The 20,591-nt window shown below is 40.7% G+C and overlaps 1 protein-coding gene across 2 annotated transcripts in view; it reads right to left on the bottom strand.

Annotated features, from left to right (window-relative positions):
• asic1c (acid-sensing (proton-gated) ion channel 1c) overlaps positions 1-2,533 on the bottom strand; it is a 131,754-nt gene extending 129,221 nt beyond the window's left edge. For both annotated transcript variants that reach the window (XM_061732491.1, XM_061732492.1), the window contains exon 1: positions 1,176-2,533. In XM_061732491.1, the coding sequence (XP_061588475.1) occupies positions 1,176-1,730 (555 nt within the window). In that variant the 5' untranslated portion in view covers positions 1,731-2,533. The remainder of the gene's footprint in view (positions 1-1,175) is intronic.
• Between the last annotated feature and the right edge of the window lie 18,058 nt (positions 2,534-20,591).

Raw genomic sequence — 20,591 nt, 5'->3', positions numbered from 1 at the left:
TCATTTCCAACATCGCCTGCCACTCCCTGGGAAGGAGGTTGCCACACCCAAATAATGAGCCCCGACACAACAGCGACAAAGCCTCTCAGGAATGTATCAATGAATGCAAAATAAGAATAACCTGAGGCATTAATTCCAGGTCCCTCCACAAAAAACCCTGTGTGTTAATTCAATCAAGCCTCAGGCCGATGTCTCGGATCAAGGGTTGTCACCGTAGGTCACCCCCCTGCAAGCCACGCTATTCAAAAGATCAGCTTTCAACATCCCAGTGCCAAACACCACAGGACATCCTCCAAAATCTCATTATCTCCTTTTAATCTCCTAATGGGTAAGTGCTGTCTCTGCACCACCCAGAGGGACCTCCATAACATTAGACAGGTGGTTTTATCCCTGTGTTTTGGAGAACTTCCTTCATGCTGTACAGTGGATGTAAACATATGCATGACAGCTGCATGCAGGATGTATTGGAGCAATATGAATGATTTGTGACAATTCAACACTATAGCCTCTTTAATGAATGATCTCTGAAATAATCTATGTGACAGAAAAGAAAAAATTGTGGTACTTTATTTCCAGGAACAACAGACAATTGAACCAATCAGCTAACTTAAAGCAGCGCTGATGAATATCTGTGGGATCAAACTCCTGTGTCTCCAATTTCATATCAAAGTGCTCATCTGCTGTGAACCTTAAGATTACTAAAACAAAGACATGTGTGCATATGTTAACTCTCTATCTGAGCTCAGTGTAACACCTTTTTAGATAAAGTGTTTCTTCCGTGATGCACACTCAATATTTCACAAATTGTTTTATGTATTTCTGAAAGCTTCATCATCTTCGGGGATCACTGAGCACATAACAGCGTTACACCTTAGAACTTTACCCTTTTCACAAGCTTTTATGAATTACCCGTCTTTGACACAAATGCAGAATACAAAGCTACACTAAAAGCAAAGCTTTTCAAGACAGCCATAACAATAACCACCACGACATTAACGCAGTTCTACCTTACAGAGAGCAAATGCACCGAAGTTAAGCATTTGCTCCAGATAAATTGCACATTTCACATAAAAGGGTACGTTCGTGTGAATTTTAAAAGAGAGCAGTAGACCAGCAAATCTGTCAGAAAACAGAACAGCAGACACACTGTGCAAAATTACAGCTTTGCTACTTACCGTGCTGAAATTCACAGGGTAGCAATCCTCCCCTCGAAAGGTGCACTGCAGTAGCATGTCACCGATGTCATGCCCTGTGCGGTTGTAGAAGTCAGTCATGTTGAAGAGTTTAGGCTTGAAGTTCTGGAAGTTTGCCTTGTCCTTTAGTGCAGCCAGAACCTCAGGCTCCGCTAAGTGAGGGTTGGCTATCTGGTAGTTGTTATTGAGGAGGGCCAGGAGCTCTCCTACATGATAAAGGTCATTTCTGGTGATTTTGGAGAAGCGGAACTCATTGAGGTTACAAAACGTAACTGCTGGGAAGGTGAGGTTTGTTGCTGCCACTTCATCCAGCTTAGTCACATGAGGATACTCGAGATAATATGACACTCGGTCCATGCAGACCAGCATCAGTAAGCCCAATGAACCTAGGAATGAAAGAGTCCAAAGAAATCGACGGAATGTCATGTGCCCATAGGCAAATATGTGGCTCATGCCATGTAGGGTGGATATGTTGGCAAAAGCTTGCAGGTTGGAGGGCTTGACGCTTTCAATGCTTTCCTCAGAGCTTCCCTTCATTGCTGTAGAGTGATCAGTACTGTCTCCCAAAGAACTTTAGATTAGAGGCTTTGCTTAGCAACAGGGATAGCAGAATCCAACCAGCAGTGATAGTTTGGTACACAGCCTCTTTCCCCCCCTAAGTAGAGGCAATGTTCTCAATGAAGAGCTACCTTAAAATGGTTGACAGTCTCTGTAACAGTTTTCGTTTCATCACAATTCACATGCCATTGGCTGTCAGCTGTTTTCTAGAGTCCCAGGTCTCTCCCCTCCCCTCTTTTCTTTCAGGCTGCCTTTTTATTATCTCCAAAGCTTTCTTTCACACTCCTTGCTCAGCTCTCCTCTGTACAGGCACCAAACACAATGACAGAAACACCCACTTCTACCCAAACGCAGTGCCTCCCGATCCCTGACTCGACTGAAAAGAAACAAGAATACGAGGGAGGAGAAAACAGAGGAAACATAGGAACACAGCAAACATAAGAAGAGCGGCAAGAGATGAGAGGGCGACTGCGATGAAAAGGGCTACCGCATGGAGAGAGGGGCTAATCCTCTATCAGTCAATGGGACCCTTCCTCCTCCAATCGGAGAGAATGCCTCTACATCGCTGTGATAATGGGATGCAACGGTTTTGTGAATGAAGGTAATAAAAAGAGAAATGGCTCACTGGTCCCTCGCTGCCACCTTCCCTTTTCTCTCGTATCTCTTTTGGTCTTGTCTTTTCTTCCAAGAAATGGAAATGAGGGGGTCAGAGACCTCCGACCAGCCCACCACTGTGCTTGACAACCGGCGTTCACAGATTCCACGGGTTCCACTTCCTTATTTGCACAGATCCTCAGTTAATAGAGAAGACCACCTCTTGATGCTTTATTACCACCCCCCCCGCCAGCATCAAAACTAAAAGCTGCTTGAAGACCCCCGAGCTTTAGTCCTGTTAACGTACAGATTTATATTCTGCCGTGTGAAGCCTTTCACTCTCTTTCTCGCCTCCTTTCTGTCTCTCTCTCTCCCACCACTCCCCCATTTCTTGCGCTCTCTCTCTTTCAGTCTCCCTCTCTCTCTCTCCCTCTCTCTCTCTCCCTCTCTCTCTCCCTCTTTAGTAGTCAGGATCCATCCCACTGCTGAATGGCTGCTTTGCTTGTGAGCCTGTGCTTACAGGGGAAGTCTCTCAATCTGGACATCTTCTCTTTTTTTTTATTATTATTCTTCAATCTTCTCCGACAGCCCCTCTGTTGTCAACATGTTTGCCCTCAAACAATGCGACAGGTTGCTTGTTTATTATAATTACATAGAATTATTACACAATACAATAACATAAATAATATATAAATATGATGTAGGCAAACTGGTATTCCACAAATACCCATATTTTGTTTTTTTTTTGTTTGTTTTTTTGTTTTATTTTTTTTTTAATAATGCAAATAAGTAAAACACTTTTATTTTCCAGATCAACTGATTAAAAACTAGATAGACTCGATGGACTAATCATTTGGCATTTGATTCAAGCATGGGAAAACACATTTCCTGTTTTCTCAGTATAATCGCCAAAACATTTAACACTGAAGCTAAACATAGACTCTCTTACACTATGATGTGCAGCTTTGTTAGTAATGACGCTGGTGACTTTATTGGGGTTAAAGGTTCACCACACCAATTTGATAAACCTAATTTATCCAAGGACCAGACAGGATTATCAGTCACTGGCTCCCAGGGATGACCTATCAGCGTTACAATAGGTGGCCTGCCAAGAATACGAGCACAGCTTTTTATCTAAATCAATATTCAGCTGTACTTATCAAGATGTAAGCCATAGTAACCCTTATCAATAGTAAAACATATATATGGTATTCATTTTAAATAAAAAGAAACAAATATTAAAGAAAGAGAGAAATAAGGCTGCCATTTTCCCTCCTGAGGGTCAACCAAGAAAGTCTACAGATACAATTTAACATGAAGCTTTGAGAAACTACTGTAGTTGCCAGTCCACCTATCTCCAACCATCCCAACACATGGATACACATGGTATCCATGTATAGCGATTGATGTGTATAGCTATCCATGGATAGCTAAAGCTTGAAAGATGCTTCAGGTTTAACAATTTAACAACATCATGACACCTTAAACACATTAGACTCTCGGCAGCTTGTCAAAATGTCAGTGACCTAACAATGACCTCAGATATTTGATTTTCCACTTCATTTAGGCTAAATTCGAGACCCGCTTTTCCCCCATACTATAAACATTTTTTATATGTCAGCTATGCTATTTTGTATTCAGAGTCATGACTGACAATGAATAATGATTTAACACACACACACACACACACAGACACACACACACACACACTGATGGATGATGCTGTGCCTGTTTAGCATGTGAAATATTCACTCAGTTTTAATGTCTTCATACACACAAAAATAAAGTTTCTAAGACAAAAACCCAAGAGGTGTTTTCCAGCCTGAACCAGAAATCAAAAGTGGCTTTGGCTGGATGGGTCTGGTAATTCACTCGAGCACAGCAACATCAACGTTATAAGCATTCAGGGAGCAGCAGACTGGAGTGATCCATCCACTGAAAAACCAGGCACTAACAAGTCTGTAGTTTTCCAGAAACATACTAAACAATATGTCAAAGCTAATCTCCAAGGCCTGCACTGGTGGTTTTGCAGGACTTTATTTTGACTGAGTATACCCAAGATGTTAACTGCTTGTCAGTACTAAATTCTAAGAATGTGCAAAGACAAAAACAAAAATAAGAATTTAAGATTGTTTGCCATAGGAATTGTATTTTTTTTGTAGTTTTACTTGATCTATTTATTTATTTTTAGTAGATAGTGTTACATTGAAAGAAAAAAGGCAGAACTCAAGACCTTGGATATAACACAACATCCTAACTGCATACAGCAAGGACACAAAAGTAACTTTGTGTGCTTGAATCTTCAAAAAAATAAAGAAAGGATTTTAATTTGCCAGGAGTGAGCTATTTGGCTAAATGCCCCTTTAAATGACAAGGTATTGTGAAAAGATAAGCTATGAACTCTATGCACGAATGAAATGCACACACTGTGACACTCTTCACCAATTTTTTAAAATAAAATTCAGTAAAACAGCAAAAATAATTTTAGTTTATATGGTCTACTGTGTCTTTTGACACCAATAAGTACTTTCAACTGCATTCCATAGTACTGATGCTACAGCAGAAACTGTTCACTACTACTAGAAGTCATAACATTAACACATAATGGTCAGTTGTATGTTATTATACAAGTTTATGTCATCGGCCACAGAGTCCTGTCAGTATGTTTTTGACAGACTACAAATGCTCTGCTGAACTGAGACTGCACATTTTGTTCAGACAGTAGGGTTCAGTGTACTGGTCATCATGTAAAGCTCACACCGCACAGAAGGACTGTGCTCCAGTCACTTCAATCACTTTAATTTCAGCGATATACACAAAGAAGATGCCACAGTGTTGACTGAATGCAATTTTTAAAGCTGAAATCGAAGTTTCTAATGGTTAGTTTAGGCTTAGTCAGACCCACTATAGTCAAATGGATTAATTACCATCTGCAGCAATTTATATTTGAGATCCTCCAGCTGCCTTTCCGATATGTGGAATGCCCGAGGCAGGGAAAGCAGCAACAAAGACCCCCTGGAGTACAGAACATAGCATCAGTGACAAAGGCCCGATGTGAAAAGGGAGAGCTGTGGAGGTGGTCTTGCAAGGGAGGCAGCAAAATAAGTAAGCTAAAGCAGTTTAAGTACAGAACTCTGGGAAATATATACCAACTAAATATATCAGCAAACCAACTGAGGAATCAGCTGATGTGGGTTGGTGTTGAGATAAGCTGACACACTTAGATGCTATTTGAACATGACTTGAATTAAAGCTATGCTAAATTTAGTTCTGAATGCATCCAAAAGTTAGTATGATCTTCCTTCAATTCTATGCTTCTTTGTGTAACAACATGATAAAAGTCATCTGATTAAAGTACTTGGTATTAGGCGAATATAACTTCAGATGAACAAAGCAACAGAAATTATTATTTCACAAATATTGAGACAAAAAAAAATACTAAGTAGCCCCAGATTCAATAGTTTTTAGTTTTACCTTCATCAGAAAGAAATTGAGACAGTAATTTCCTCTATGACTTTATCAGTCTATCATATAGTTATTAACAATAATGTTAGGTCACTTATGCCCAGTCCTCTTAAGCTCCTGCCACAGCAACTCCTTTGGATTTGGGTCCAAGCCTTTCCAACATTGCACGGCCCAATATTGACCAAGCTTTCACTGTCGGGGAGATGGCCTCACGCTTGCCCCTAAAACACTCAGACATTTCATGACAGTTCATGGTCGACTCAATGACTGGAAAGTGCCAAGTTGCCGAGGATGGAAAAGAATCCCAAATCACCACCCAAACAGCTGTTCTATCTGTTCATAGGACATTGTTCCTTGGAGTGTTTTATACATGCAGTTTCGTGAGCCTCAATCATGTTTCCATCTTGTTTTCAGAGAGAATAGTCTTTCTCATGTTAACCCTTCAAACAAACCATATTGTTCATTCACTCTCTAAATACGTTGCGCACGCTGTCATTTTACGTTTTTTAACATGCTCTTTGATACCTATAAAGTCTGAGAAGTAGCACCTGGGTCTTTTTGTTTTTCACCAGGTTGTATATAAAAACCAAAATAAACTAAATTCTTTGAAAAAGCTTTCATGACCCTTTCCAGATTGTAAAAAAAAAAAAAAAATGTTTACTATTTTTAAGTAAATACTCTTTTTGTTCCTGGAGTCGTGCATTTGAGTCCTACTTGAGTCAAGTCCATTACAGAACAAACTGGCCAATTATGGACTCAGCCGACTCAGAAAGACTCCAAACGGCCCTCTCTGCTCAGGGCACCAAGCTCCATCAGCACGAGGCTCAGCTGGGCTCGATTGGCCATGGCGTGAGGGACCTCGCGGAGCGTCAGGCGGAGTTTCAAGCCTCGGTCACCAACCAAGTCAACCACTTGGCTAATCAATTACACCAGGTCCTCAATCAGCTGAAAACTCCAGATACACCACCTGCAAGGAATCCTGTTGTTGCACCTACCAATCATCAGGCTGCTTCCATGCCTCTGCGTTTGGCCCCTCCGGAAAAGTTTGCAGGGGACTCAGGTGACTGTAGAACTTTCTTAGTCCAGTGCGACCTGCACTTCAAGCATAACCCAGCAGCCTTTGAGTCAGATCAGTCTAAAGTGGCCTTTATTGCTTCCCATTTAACTGGCAGAGCCGCTGCTTGGGCCACTGCTGAATGGTAAATGGTAAATGGCTTACACTTATATAGCGCTTTCCAGCTGTATTCCTACAGCCCCAAAGCGCTTTACACTGCAAACATTCACCCACACACGCACACATTCACACACCGGTCGTCGGCGGAGCTGCCATAAACAACTGCGCTGGCCTGACAACCGGGAGCAACCGGGGGATTCAGTGTCTTGCCCAAGGACACTTTGGTGGACACAGGCGGAACTAGGGTTCGAACCACTGACCTTCAGGTTCATGGGTGAACACTCTACCAACTGAGCCACCTTCCCCTGGTCCAGAGACTCTGAAGCCTGCCAGTCACACTCAGTTTTTCAAGAAACCATGAGCAGAATATTTGATCACTCCTCACCTGCCAGAGAAGCTTCTCGGCTCCTCATGCAAATCAAGCAACGCCAGTGTCAAGTGGTGGATTATGCCATTGAGTTCCGCACTGTAGCTGCAGATAGCGGATGGAACACACCAGCCTTAATAGACGCCTTTATGAATGGACTCTCAGAACCCATTAAAGACCATTTAGCACCCGTAGAGTTCCCCAAGGATCTGGAATCCGTCATTGCTACAGTATGTCAATTCGAGTGGACACCCGGCTTCGAGAGAGGGAGAGGGAGCGGTGTCGGAAGGCCATTCCTCCTCCCAGCCACTGGGGGAATGTTCCAGGAAGCCAACCTTCAAGGGCGTCTTTGTTCCCCGCTTCAGCTGGTTTTGGGAAGACAGAGCAACCCCAAGCAGCACAGGAGCCGATGCAACTGGGGAGGACTAACCCTAACCCTGCAGGAGGGGTCCTGTTTCTACTGTGGGTAGCTGGGCCACCAACTCGCTACCTGTCCGGGAAAAGACCCAGCCCCAGCCGTGAGGAAGGCGCTGGTGAGCAGGTTCGCCTCTGCTTTTCCTCCTCGATCATTGACCCAGGTAAAACTCTCCTGGGGCAACCAGACTGTAACGCAGGGGGTTTTAATTGACTCTGGGGCAGATGAGTCTCATGGACTTGAACTTAGTTCAACAGAATCAGATTAAGACATGCAATTTCATTTGTTTGACTCTGCGCAGCATCCACTGATTTTGGGATTCCCTTGGCTAAAGAAGCATAACCCGCACATCGATTGGCGCTCAGGCACAATTAAGGGGTGGGGAGGGGACTGTGAACGTTTGTGCAAAGTGAGTCAGGCGACACAGGGATGTACCTGAGGTCCCAGAGACTGAACTTGGCACAGACCAGGACTCTGACTATCCAGACTTGTCCAAGGTCCCTCCGTGTTATCATGACTTAAAAGAAGTCTTCAACAAGACGAAAGCCATGTCACTCCCTCCTCATCGACCTTTTGCCTGCGCCATTGATCTGCTACCAGGCGCACCCATCCCCAAGAGGCATCTCTACTCTATATCCGGGCCGGAGAGAGTGGCCATGGATGAGTACATAACCACATCACCGAAGTCTGGAATAATCCGTCCGTCCTCCTCTGCAGCGGGTGCAGGCTTCTTTTTTGTTGGTAAGAAGGATGGCTCTCAGACCATGCATTGACTATAGCCCCCTAAATTACATCACTGTAAAGAACCGTTATCCACTCCCATTACTCTCCTCTGCGTTTGAACTGCTGCAAGGAGCCACAGTGTTCACCAAACTTGATCTCAGGAATGCCTATCACCTCATCAGGATCAGGGAAGGAGATGAGTGGAAGACCGGGTTTAACACTCCCAGTGGACATTACGAGTACCTCGTTATGCGCTTTGGGCCTTGCAATGCCCCAGCTGTGTTTCAGGCATTCGTGAACGATGTTCTGAGAGAGTTCCTAAATATTTCTGTATTTGTATACCTCGACAATATCCTGATATTCTCCCCAGATACTGAGACCCATGTGGTTCATGTCCGCCAAGTCCACCAAAAGCTGTTGGAGAATCAGCTTTACGTCAACGCTGAGAAATGCGACTTCCACGCAGGGATGGTCAGTTTCCTGGGCTACATTGTCTCTGCTGACCAGGTACAAATGGACCCGGCTAAGGTCAGTGCTGTGGCCAATTGGCCGACTCCAGACAGCAGGAAAAAGGTACAGCAGTTCCTGGGGTTTGCTAACCTTTATAAAAAGTTCATCCGCAACTTCAGTTCTGTCGCCACACCCCAGCATGTGCTCACCTCTTCTAAAGTTCCCTTTCAGTTGACCCCACAAGCTGAGTAAGCCTTCCAGAGCCTCAAGGAGAGATTCACATCAGCACCAGTACTCACGGTTGCGGACCCCCAACGGCAGTTTGTGGTTGAGGTTGATGCGTCCAACAAAGCTATTGGGGCGGTATTGTCACAGAGATCGGCTGAAGACAACAGGATGCACTCCTGCGCGTACCTGTCACGTAAGTTGACCCCTGCTGAAAAGAACTATAATGTGGGGAACAAGGAACTGTTGGCTGTCAAGGCGACGCTGGAAGAGTGGAGGCACTGGCTGGAGGGTGCGGACCAGCCTTTTCTAGTGTCGACAATGAGAAGTAGGTCACAGTCCCTTCAGCTCACGCCGTGGTCCGACGCTGTTGCTGGGTTTGGGCCGGTGCTCGCCGGGTTCTCCTCCGGAGCTCGGACCACATGAAAGCGGCGGCAGATAAGCACAGGCGACCAGCTACCCCCTATAGGCCCGGCCAAAGGGTTTGGCTGGCCACGAAGGACTTGCTCCTGCATGTGCACTCCAGGAAATTAGCTCCAAGGTTTGTGGGTCCTGGTGGACTGGGAGGGTTACTGTCCTGAGGATCCCCTCACGTTTCATTGTGGACAAGGCTCTGATCAGGGACTTTTATACCAGCCATTCTCCTGGGCCCTAGACGGGGGCGTACTGTTGTGTCTCGTCAAAGGTGTTAATGTCAGTCATGTTCAAGTTTAGTGTTTCGTGTTTCATGTCATGTCTGTGTTCATTTCATGCACTTCCTGTTTTATTTTGATACTCACCTTCTCCCTCTCGTTTCAGATCCTGACTTCCCCCCTTTGTGTGTGTGTTTTTTTTTTTGTTTTTTTGTTTTTTTTCCCCCCCTCCACTGTGATTGTCAACCCCGCCCCTGATTGGCTCCACCTGTGTTCCCCTAATCATGTATAAATAGTCTGTGTCTCCCCTTGTCTTGTTGCCAGTTTGTTGCCTCATGTCAAGTGTCGTCACGTCACCAGATTTAGTTTGAGAGCGCTTTTTCTTCAACCCTTTTGATCCTGCTCTGCAGCGTTTTTGGTTCCTATTTTTAAATAAATACTCTTTTTGTTCCTGGACTCGTGCATTTGAGTCCTCGAGTCAAGTCCATTACAAAAGATTAAAAAGGGGATACCTACTTCTGTAAAACCGTGTCTTAATGAAGATTTGTTTTTCTCTTTTTTGCTGCCTCTTAGATTCTAAGACAGTAATGGGGCTTATTGGGGACTTATGCATATTTTCAATATAACAGTTAAAAAAAATAAATATATCGGTGAGCAGAGCCATTTGTTTTTATTTGTGTTAATGAAATTCTGAGTGCATTATAAGCTCATTAATCAAAGTTGATATCCAACTGTGCACTTATTCTTTTACTGCCACTACGGGGACCATCCAAGTAAAGAGCCTTCATTTAGATAATTATCTTAAAACGACTTGATCAGCTCATAGAAAAATTCTTAAGACACTCACATACAGTTTATTTTGCACCTAATTGAGCAAATAATATGGGTCTGTTGTCTGGTCCGGTGTACCAGAGCAGAAGACAAAACATAGTGCCCTTTTTCATTCTGTCTGAATCGAGAATCATTTATAATAGAAAAAACCAATATAACTGAGATCATAGGTCTTCACTGATCCCAGATTAATTCCTTTCTATGAAAGCGAGTGGAGCACAAAAAAAAAGACTGACCTCTACTTTTTAATTAATTCGCAGACAGTGTGAACCAAAGATATTGTGTCACTTAATGTATGTCCATGTTTACATTTTAGGACTGCCACATTCCGAAAGATGTTTGCACAAAGGCAGTTTTGTGCTTGTAATGAGTTGAAAGAGCCAGTTGTACAGCAACTGCAAAAGTACTTAAATGTATCTATTTCATCTTCTTTTCAATAAACTTACATACTTGTCTGCATTAGATAATGTCTTACTAGAGGTGGGGCAAACATTTGACTGACAAACCTTCAGGTTACTAAAAAAAATACTGCTTTTGCTGGTTGTAGGTCTGGAATGGTGAGATTGAGGGGCTGGTGTTCGAAGGGTAGAGGCAGAACTACTTGGACACATGGTTCCTAAACACTATAAGGAGTTTCAGTAACAAATGCCACTTATAACTTAATTTATAAAAAGGCGGGCTCTGTGATGGTATGGGGTTGTATTAGTAAATGCGAGCCTGAACTGCAAGAATGGATATATCTAAATAACTTTAGTGGTGTTAACAAGACAAAAATATGACATATCTAAGGCGCTTGTTGTCTACAAAGAGATAAGACTAAAAGTAAATAGGACTAAGTGGTTTTTATTTTATTTTTTTTTATGGACTTCCAGAAGTTATTTGCTATCAAGCAAAGTAGAGTGTTGTTCAGCATAGTGAAGTGAATAATGAGGAAGGGATAATGTTTGAGGTTCAGGTAACAGCATTATCTTTAAAGACAACTTTGAGTTTAACTGAATCAACTAGTGGAAAAAATATATAACCAATGAATTACACATCATACAGTAACTGTCCCACACAATAAATGACTGTGTTAAACATCAACTCCCGATATACATGGGGTACTAACTCAAGACTTGGATATATTACATGTTACCTAAAACAATCGAACAGCAGCAGTTAGTTCAGAATGCTGTTGCCCGAGTCCTCTCAAAGACCAAGAGAGTGGACCATATGACTCCAGTTCTTAGATTTTTACACTGGCTTCCTGTCTGTCACAGTATAGGTGTTAAAATCCTGCTGTTGGTTTATGAATCTCTGAATGGTCTCGGGCCAAAATACATCTCTGACCTCCTGGTCCATTATGGACCAACCAGAACCCTCAGGTCGTCTGGGTCTCGCCTACTTTTTGCACCCAGAGTTAGAAGCAAACACGATGAGGCAGCGTTAAAGGGGACCTATTATGGCATTTAATGTATATTTTAAACAGGCTTTGAATGTCTTAAAAACAATCTAAAGCTTGTTTTTTCTACATAAAACAGAAATTCAGCCTGTGGGCCATGTCTATAGTTTTACCGCTTCTAACCTCTTTTCTGTGCTTCATTCTAAGGGGAGGGGAGGCTATGATAATGAGGCTCTGTGCTGATTGGCTGACTGAATGACGTGTAGGAGGGGAGGGAACAAAACCTCGCTCCGGCCAGAGCAGCCGGCTGCGTACACAAAGCGTGTACCATGTGAGAAGCTTCTGCGACAAAATAAATTCCATTGCTTTATTTTTTTTGTATTGGACTGTCCTAACTGTCCGCGAGTTTAACGGTTTCAGTGTGGACAGAGAGCATCTGATGTCACGCAGCTCGACGCGATAGTCGGACGCTCGCATTCAGTTACACGGTTTAAACGGATTTTAAAGCCTGATTTACGGTTTTGCGTTAAATCGACGCGTACCCTATGCCGTAGGCTCTGCGTTGGTGTAACGCAGAACCATAAATCAGCCTTTAGTCACCTCGTCTTCACACAGGAAGATTTAATTGAATTCTAAACATTTACACCACAGTTATTTACTCTGATTACTAATCATTTCATATGTTACAAGAAATCACAACACTGAATTTTCACAAATGGCAACTTTATTGTTAAAAAAATAAGAACATAAGTTGTATATAAATAACATGTATGCACTATTGCTGGCTCAAGGAAGGACCGTGCATTTCTTCTGAAGGTGTCGTTGAACAGCTTCAGGTGCATTGCTTGGAAGATCTGAAACCATAAAAAGAAGAAAAATGTATTACTGTACTAATAGAGCCACCGGGGCCCCTCACCGGTCCGGTCCGGTGAGGAGCCCCGGTGTGTGGCCTCTGGTGCTCCGGAGCTGAGCTAAATACTTAGTCCATGCAAAGATCATACTTGTAGACAAATATAAATAACATAAAAAAAATAACGTCACTTACCGCTGACTCGTGTGCAGTTGCCGGGTCCATGCTGTTGGAACTGATACTTTTATGAGGGTAAATGTCGATGCAAAACCTCATTTTTACTGTCCCTCGCTGTGGCAACGGGTGGAAAACTGTCACCGCTTCTTAACAATGGCGGAGCTGGTTATGGGCGTGGTTTCAGCAGCGGAGGCCGACCTATGGAAATCTGCTCCCGTCGTTACGTAACGACAGGAGCAGATTCTGAACGGCTCGTAGAAGTCACATGACACTGGAAGATTCAGCCGGGCGGGCTGTACAGACCATTTCATCTTTCCTGTGTTGGCAGGGTGAGGGGAGACCACTTTATATATGTTATAACAAGAAAAAACTTGTTTTTCATAATAGGTCCCCTTTAAGCTTTTATGCTCTTCGCTTGTTGAACAAACTCCCAGAATGCATCAGGGCTGCTGAAACTATCAGTTGCTTTAAGGTTGAAAACATTTTTATTTACTGCAGCATTTCGGTAATCTCCCACAATGCACTGCAACCCTCATTTCTTGCATCTCGGTTTGTTTTATTCTTTTAAATGTATGTTTGTCTGTCTTTAAATTCTGCTTTTAAACTTTTTAATGCATTTAAAAAAATATATTTTTACGTAAAGCACTTGCATGAAATGCGCTACACAAATAAATGAGCCTAACATGTTTCCTCTGGTGTTGCCCACAGTGCCTTACAATGAGATGAGAAAGAAATGACTAATCTGACATAAAAAAGTGAAGGAAACAGAGGGAAACATTGGTAAGATCATATCATGAACTATCGAAATAAAATTCTGAACACTGAACAAATAAGGCCAAAATCTGGTCAGGTATATCTTCCTGACGATTCAAAGAATTAAGAAATTGAATCAGACTTTCCACAAGTTTTCAATAGTTGTTTTTTTTTGACAGTTTCAGGGCAACAAAATTGAAATTTCTCTTACCTTCTTTTAAGTGTGGACGGAGTTTATAGCTTGTTGACAAGCATCCGATGGTGGAACATGGTGGTAAGAAGTTCAGGAACATAATCTGATGATGGTCCACACAGAGCTGTAAAAACAGATAAAACAGTCCTGTAATCCTAACTCTATTGTGTATGAACTCTCAAAGCTCCATCTGAGATATTGCATATTATACTGTTTAGCACTGCCAGAAAAAAAAGCAACATAAAATCCGAATCCGAATCCGAAACAGGAGGTGACACAAAATAATCCACCTGTGTCAGTTACAGTATTACTCTGACAGATCCAGATTATCAGGGTTATTACAGCAGTTTGAAAGGATGTACTGTATTTCACATATTCACAAAAACTCTTATTCTCACAGCTGCCAAAAAAAGGTCTGAGAATCTTAACCCTTTATTACCTGACATAAAATAACACACAAAAATAAATCAAAAATAATAACTTTATTTGAAGTCTTAATTATATATACAATCAAAAACACTTCCAATTTTGTATTTAACCATTTTTAAAATCTTGGTGAGTTTATGTATGTTTTTTAATTTCTTTAGAATTTTTATTTATTTATTTTTTTTTTGGGGGGGGGGGTCCTCTTTTGATTATGGGGGTGGTACAAAGGTCTCAGAAATTAATGTATCAAATATGATATATGGGACGCAAATATGGCATTATAGGATTACAAATATTTAACCTGATTTGAAACATAAAGATGAGCATGCTATAAACTATTCGGATATCATGCAGCACTGGCAGGAGCAATTACAGCAAGTCCTTCAATGCATTGGCCGAGCTACGTAGATTGGCAAGCACCTAAGAACATGTGACCCTTTTAGCAACTGAACGCTGTATTAAAGCAGCTGACATTGAAGCACATATATCATGAAGTTCAAGACTCAGTGGCAGAGATGCAAGACTGCGCTCGGCAGGGAAGACAGAGTACTGAGATGCATTAACACAACCTTAAGCAGTGACTAAAAGTGTGATAATTAATTACTGTCCCAGCCTCTAAGTACTCTGTTATCCTGCAGTGTTTGGCAGCTGAAACATACACACACACGAGTAAAGCCACCTGAACGATTAGAACTACAAAAATAATTTTTAAATAAATGTTATTAGGCTCAAAAATATATATATTTTTTTTTTTTTTGTTGTTTTTTTCTAATTGAAGTTGAAATTATGGAGGAAAAATAAGTACCAGAGGTATGGTTAAACTCTGTGGTTAAACATTTGGGATGTTAAAGCTGATTGTGTCACAGCAACAGCAGCTAACGTGTGTAAAATAATAGTCCAAAATGTTCAGATTTGAAGCTTAATTGATTTGAGTTTTTAATGTAAAGGTTTCATTAATGTCTGCTCTGCCCTCTAGCAACATGAAACTCCAACACAATCTGCATCAGGTCCTGCAGGATCCCAGTCCCAAAGACATCCTCCAGTGTCTAGCCCAATATTACAAAGGTGCTAAGAAAAAAACACAACAAGGCCAATCACAAAACATATTTTCAAAGAAAAATAAGACGTGAAATATATAATAAAAAAATCAATTATAACAACAATAAATTATAAACATTTCAGAAAACAAGAGTTCAAATAGTAATAGTAGAAAACTTAAGGTCCTTCATGAAAGCAAAAAAGGTCTCTTTCAGAACACAAGCTCAACGCTTTCTGGGTTTGATGCTGAACACGGAGTTGATGTACCCTGTATGGGAAGCAAATATATAAGCTTTTGTATGTGCAATGAAAAAAAACAGCCACAAGCTCTGATCATGTAAATCACCATGGCAACGTGTATAGAAAAGGACGAGGCTCCATTTTCATTTATTCTAGCCACAAGTATGAATGAAGCCTGAGCTGACTATGATATTTCTCCTAAAAAGAATAAGGACTATAAGTTACCACTAACAGACTGTATTCAATGTCGTCAACTCGTTCCTCATTTATATGACTTGAATTTACCTTATTATGGATCAGAACATTAGGAAACTCCTCTTATCTTACCACATTACATTTTATTTGAAAAATATTTATTATTTGTTCATTCAACTATAATTATAACAGGGCAAAATTAGCAGGTGCATGAAACAAAGACAAAATAGGAACTCAAAAGGATAGTTTACCTACTGATCGCTAATTGTAAAATCACAGTCTGACATTATTGTTATGATTTGGCTGATTTGGAGTTGAAACTCCATTTTGTACTGACATTTTTTATTTAAAGCAGCACTATGTAACTTTTCCACCTTAATATAATATTTCCAGAGTCATTGTGATGGTACATCATCATCATCAGCTTACAACAGGTTTAATGACACCTCTGTCATGGTCTGAGGGGTCTGTATCGCCTTCACTGGCACTATGTAACTTTGAGGAGCATGGTAGGAACCCTTCCACACTACTGGTAAAGCACTACCGCTTTTGTCCAAGGGAGCCGCCAAACTCAACAAAAGCTGAAAGTTACATTGTGCTGCTTTAATTTTAAATGTGCTCACCAACATATTTCATATTTGACTCATATTTGAGCAAGTATAAATGTTTTTAACATGCATTGGTGTCATTAAAGTGAAACGTGATGAACAATGACAGTGGCAACTTCGCATGGTCAGAATTATCTATGATACATTACTGTAACAAAATTAATCCTCTCTTAATGCCTTCTAGACTCTTAAAAAAGAAGGGAATGTTGAATCTTATATTACGATCTGGCAAAAGATTGCCCAAAATGCGTCACACTAAAACAGTGTTCAGTGTTCTCCAGTCCAGGTCCTTGAGGGCCTCTGCCCTGCAACACACCGTATTCAGATGAATGGGTCATTCACAGACCTGTGCAGACCTTGATGATATGCTGAAGGCGATCCATTCATTTGAGCGAGATTTGTTGGAGCAGAAACAAATCTAGGACATACAGAACAGCTTGAGAATGTGGATTAGAGAACAAAGCAGTAAAACTTCAAGACACAATACAAAGACTATTAAACAACCGACTTTTAAATTACATGTACTCCCATTTTCAAACATTTAATCAATTTCAGTTGCAACGTGATTGTTCTCTGATCGGTGCCTATTGTACCTGAAGCTTCAAGCACGTGTTTTATTTGCATTATACTTGCTAAAGGGATGTATAGTAGTAAATGTGTCAGTGCACTGTATATATTGGAAATTTGGTAAAAGGGGGTAAAAACAAAAACAGCTGTCAAAGGTCGGAAAGATGCTGACTGTTTTCAATCTGCTACATTCCATCTGCATGTCCAAATCACATTATTGGGCAAAATTAGAATGCTTCAATCAATACTTGAAGTTGAACATGTGTATGTTCAGAGACAGAAACTTACATTAAACACTGTAATACATTTGTATTTACCAATTACATGAATCACAACAAGAGCCCGGACAAATTTTGTTCTATTAATCTACAATCCCTGTGGAAAACATAAATGAATAAAACAAACTCCTCTTATATCCTAAAGCTAAACATTATTCTAAACAGCTATGATAAAAACAACAGCCAACAGTTTTCTTGTTTTAGGACAGGCAGATAAATGGAACATGTGCAGACTTCACTCACCTTGTACTCTTTGTTCTCTTCAAAGATGCAACATCCAAACAGCAAAAATGTGTTAGACAACAGAGGAGAAAGACGACCTTCAGAAGCAAAGCCTGCTTTTAAATATCCAAGGCAGCCGCCAGAGAAAACTTAAAATGCTTTCACAGATGAGGGCTTATTCACACGTGTTCTACTGCTCAATGGCTTAACATCCGTATGTGGGATAAATTCAAATTTAAGAGTTATATAATATGGATGGGTCTTTTCTCTACCGGGTATGAACAATGTCACATATGCCAACATTATATATATTATCTAAAAATAACATCTGAAGAGATTATCTCCCAAGAGTCTCATAGTACAAAGCCTTTGCCATTTCAGTTTGTTAATTTAATTTGATTTTGACAAAAAGATGACAATTCTGTTATGTTCAGTGTTGAGCTCCACGTTGTGAAGTAATATTCCTCAACATCTTAAGCTGTTATGAAATTCCAAACAACCTCTGGAAACTACAAATCAGTCTAACTTTGACAGCATGAAAGAGAAAACTAGTAGACATTTTAATTTCCATAAATTTAGTATTTTTCCTTGAGTTGCAAAATAGCTTTTTAATACTAAACGAGCATCTGTAAAATATTAACCAACGACTGCTTATTTACAAATTATCCTTGGCAAGGCTTTTAAAGAATCAAAGAAATTATACAACTGATGTTTGAGGTCCTAGTTTAAAAAACGTTAAGCAGTTAAGACCGCTTGAACTTCATAAAGCAACCTGGCCTTGTGATCTGGTATGATTCGACTTTCTTATTATTTTTACCAATCGATAAGGTCAAGTGGCTATTGGACAGGGACAGCCTTTGCTGCTTTCCTATTGGGAGATTGCAATTTGCATGTGGAAAATACAACGTAAGCAAGCACTGGCATGATGTAGGGTATGACACAGTGGCTTAAAGTCGAGAGAGAAATAAGGACATGATAAAAGGTACGAAGTAGGCTCAGTTTGTTACAGTGCCACAGATCATATTGATCAAACGGATAATGCTGGTGATAAAGGGACTAGGGCCTCCAGGACTGAAAGAGATTAAATAGAAAGGTCCAAACCATATTAATGTTTACAACACAGGTGGACACTGGTGTGTCTGCTTAATGAAATGATATATTGTTGTACTGGTCCACATGCATACATGCATAAATGAAAAATACTAGTAATAGACAAATGCAACAATATTGTAGGATGAAAACATAAATAAAAAAGACCCTCAAAGTTCTGCTTTAACTCATTACGACTTATAGCCAGACTAAGAAATGTCTAGCTGAATTAACATTTGGAGATATTTAAATTTAAATAGCAGCAAAATACAGAGAGCTATCCACCTTCCTCGTTATAGCGCGTGCACGCACACACGCACGCACAAACACAACTCTATCCGTCTTCTCTCCTTTTGAATGTGATAAAAACTGTTCTGGGTATAAAAAAATGCATTGCTTGCCCTGCTTTTAATTCACTTAAAAGAAAAGTTTAAAACTTGGAGGTGTCTTGAAAAACTTCCATCTGCTGGAAACCTTACACTTCTTCACCTCTAAAGAAACTTTAAACTTGAAATAAATACCCTCTGATAGGCTAATTCTTCTGCTTTTATTGAAAACAGCCGATTTTCTAATTTATATCAACATTCCTAAAAAGCTGTAGCAGCTCACGTGTCTTCAAAATTCTGTGACGTACTGTATGTCTCGCTCCATGCTCAGAAGGTCACTTTCAAGTACACATACGTCATATCAGGTATCAGGGGATTAAAAGTACGTGTGATCTTCACTGTAGCTGCTGAAATCTGTTTCAGCATGTTTTAAAATCAGGGCTGCATCTGGTTTGTCCTTGAACATGCAATTAAATGACCAGAAAAATCCCATACAGAGAGCCAAGTCAAATGTTAATCTTTCAGCCCACATGAAACAAACACCTCTAAAATGCAGTCCTGGTGCAGACTAAAAAGAGAAGAAAGCCCAGGATCAAATGCAGGGATAGAGATATAAACATGCCATTACTAAATAAACCAATGCCACAATCATATACAGCACTAACGCCATCTAAACTCTCATTGGTTCTGTGCGGAGCATAAAAAGGGAAGAGAAAAACCAACCTAGAGCTCATCATTGTTTCCAATGCTGAAAGAAAGCTCAAACCTTTCAACTGAACCCAAAAATAACTGTTAAGGCAAAATGTATAAATCAAATCTTGATTTTGCAGTGTGGTCTCTTGTCATTTCAGATGGTTTATCATCTGAGGGGTGTAGAAACACCATTAGACAGCTCGAAGCCAGCAATAAACCTGCAGTCATTCATATTTTTTGGACTATTTGAGAAATGATGAACATCAGGAGAAGACCTACAGCAGCCACGAGGTGTAAACTCCATTACACCCCTCACTAAGAAAGATCCCAGCATCTTCAAACTTTTTCCAGCAGCTTTTCCAACTGCTCTCCTGTGCCATCCAGAGGACACATTACAAGTGTCAGATTTAAAAACACTAATTGAGCTAAAGAATCCTGACGCTCCAGCAGCTGGTGTGGCAGTTTAAATCTAACAATCCTCCTAATTCCAGGTATAATAAATAAGAATAGCCCCAACGCACGTTGATCTTTTAATCTATATGGAAAATTAAAGTGGATTTAGTGGCGGCTACACCTTTAAGCCCCTTCTCTCTTTTTTTTAATCCTATAAAAATAATGCAAGTGTGCCCCCAAGTGGAAACATTATTAAGTACATTGATGTGCCCTCTCAAACATCAAAGCTTTAAAACGTCCATAAGATTTCAGTACAAACATGCCAAAACAGACGAAAGAGAACAAAAGAGGGGACCTTTGGCAATAGTTCTGGTGTCTAGTTTTACCGAATACAATCTAAATTGAGTTAAAAAATAAACCACCTGAACCAAATTAGTCACTAATTAACAAGCTACTTAAACAGCTGTACACAAACGAGCTTCCCTGGTATAATTACTTTTGGTCCACTTGGTAAAGTATTTTGAAAGCTTCCCAA

This window comes from Cololabis saira, chromosome 10 (genome assembly GCF_033807715.1).
Source record: "Cololabis saira isolate AMF1-May2022 chromosome 10, fColSai1.1, whole genome shotgun sequence".
In the NCBI taxonomy this organism is placed as follows: domain Eukaryota; kingdom Metazoa; phylum Chordata; class Actinopteri; order Beloniformes; family Belonidae; genus Cololabis; species Cololabis saira.
This window is presented reverse-complemented; position numbering and strand designations above follow the sequence as displayed.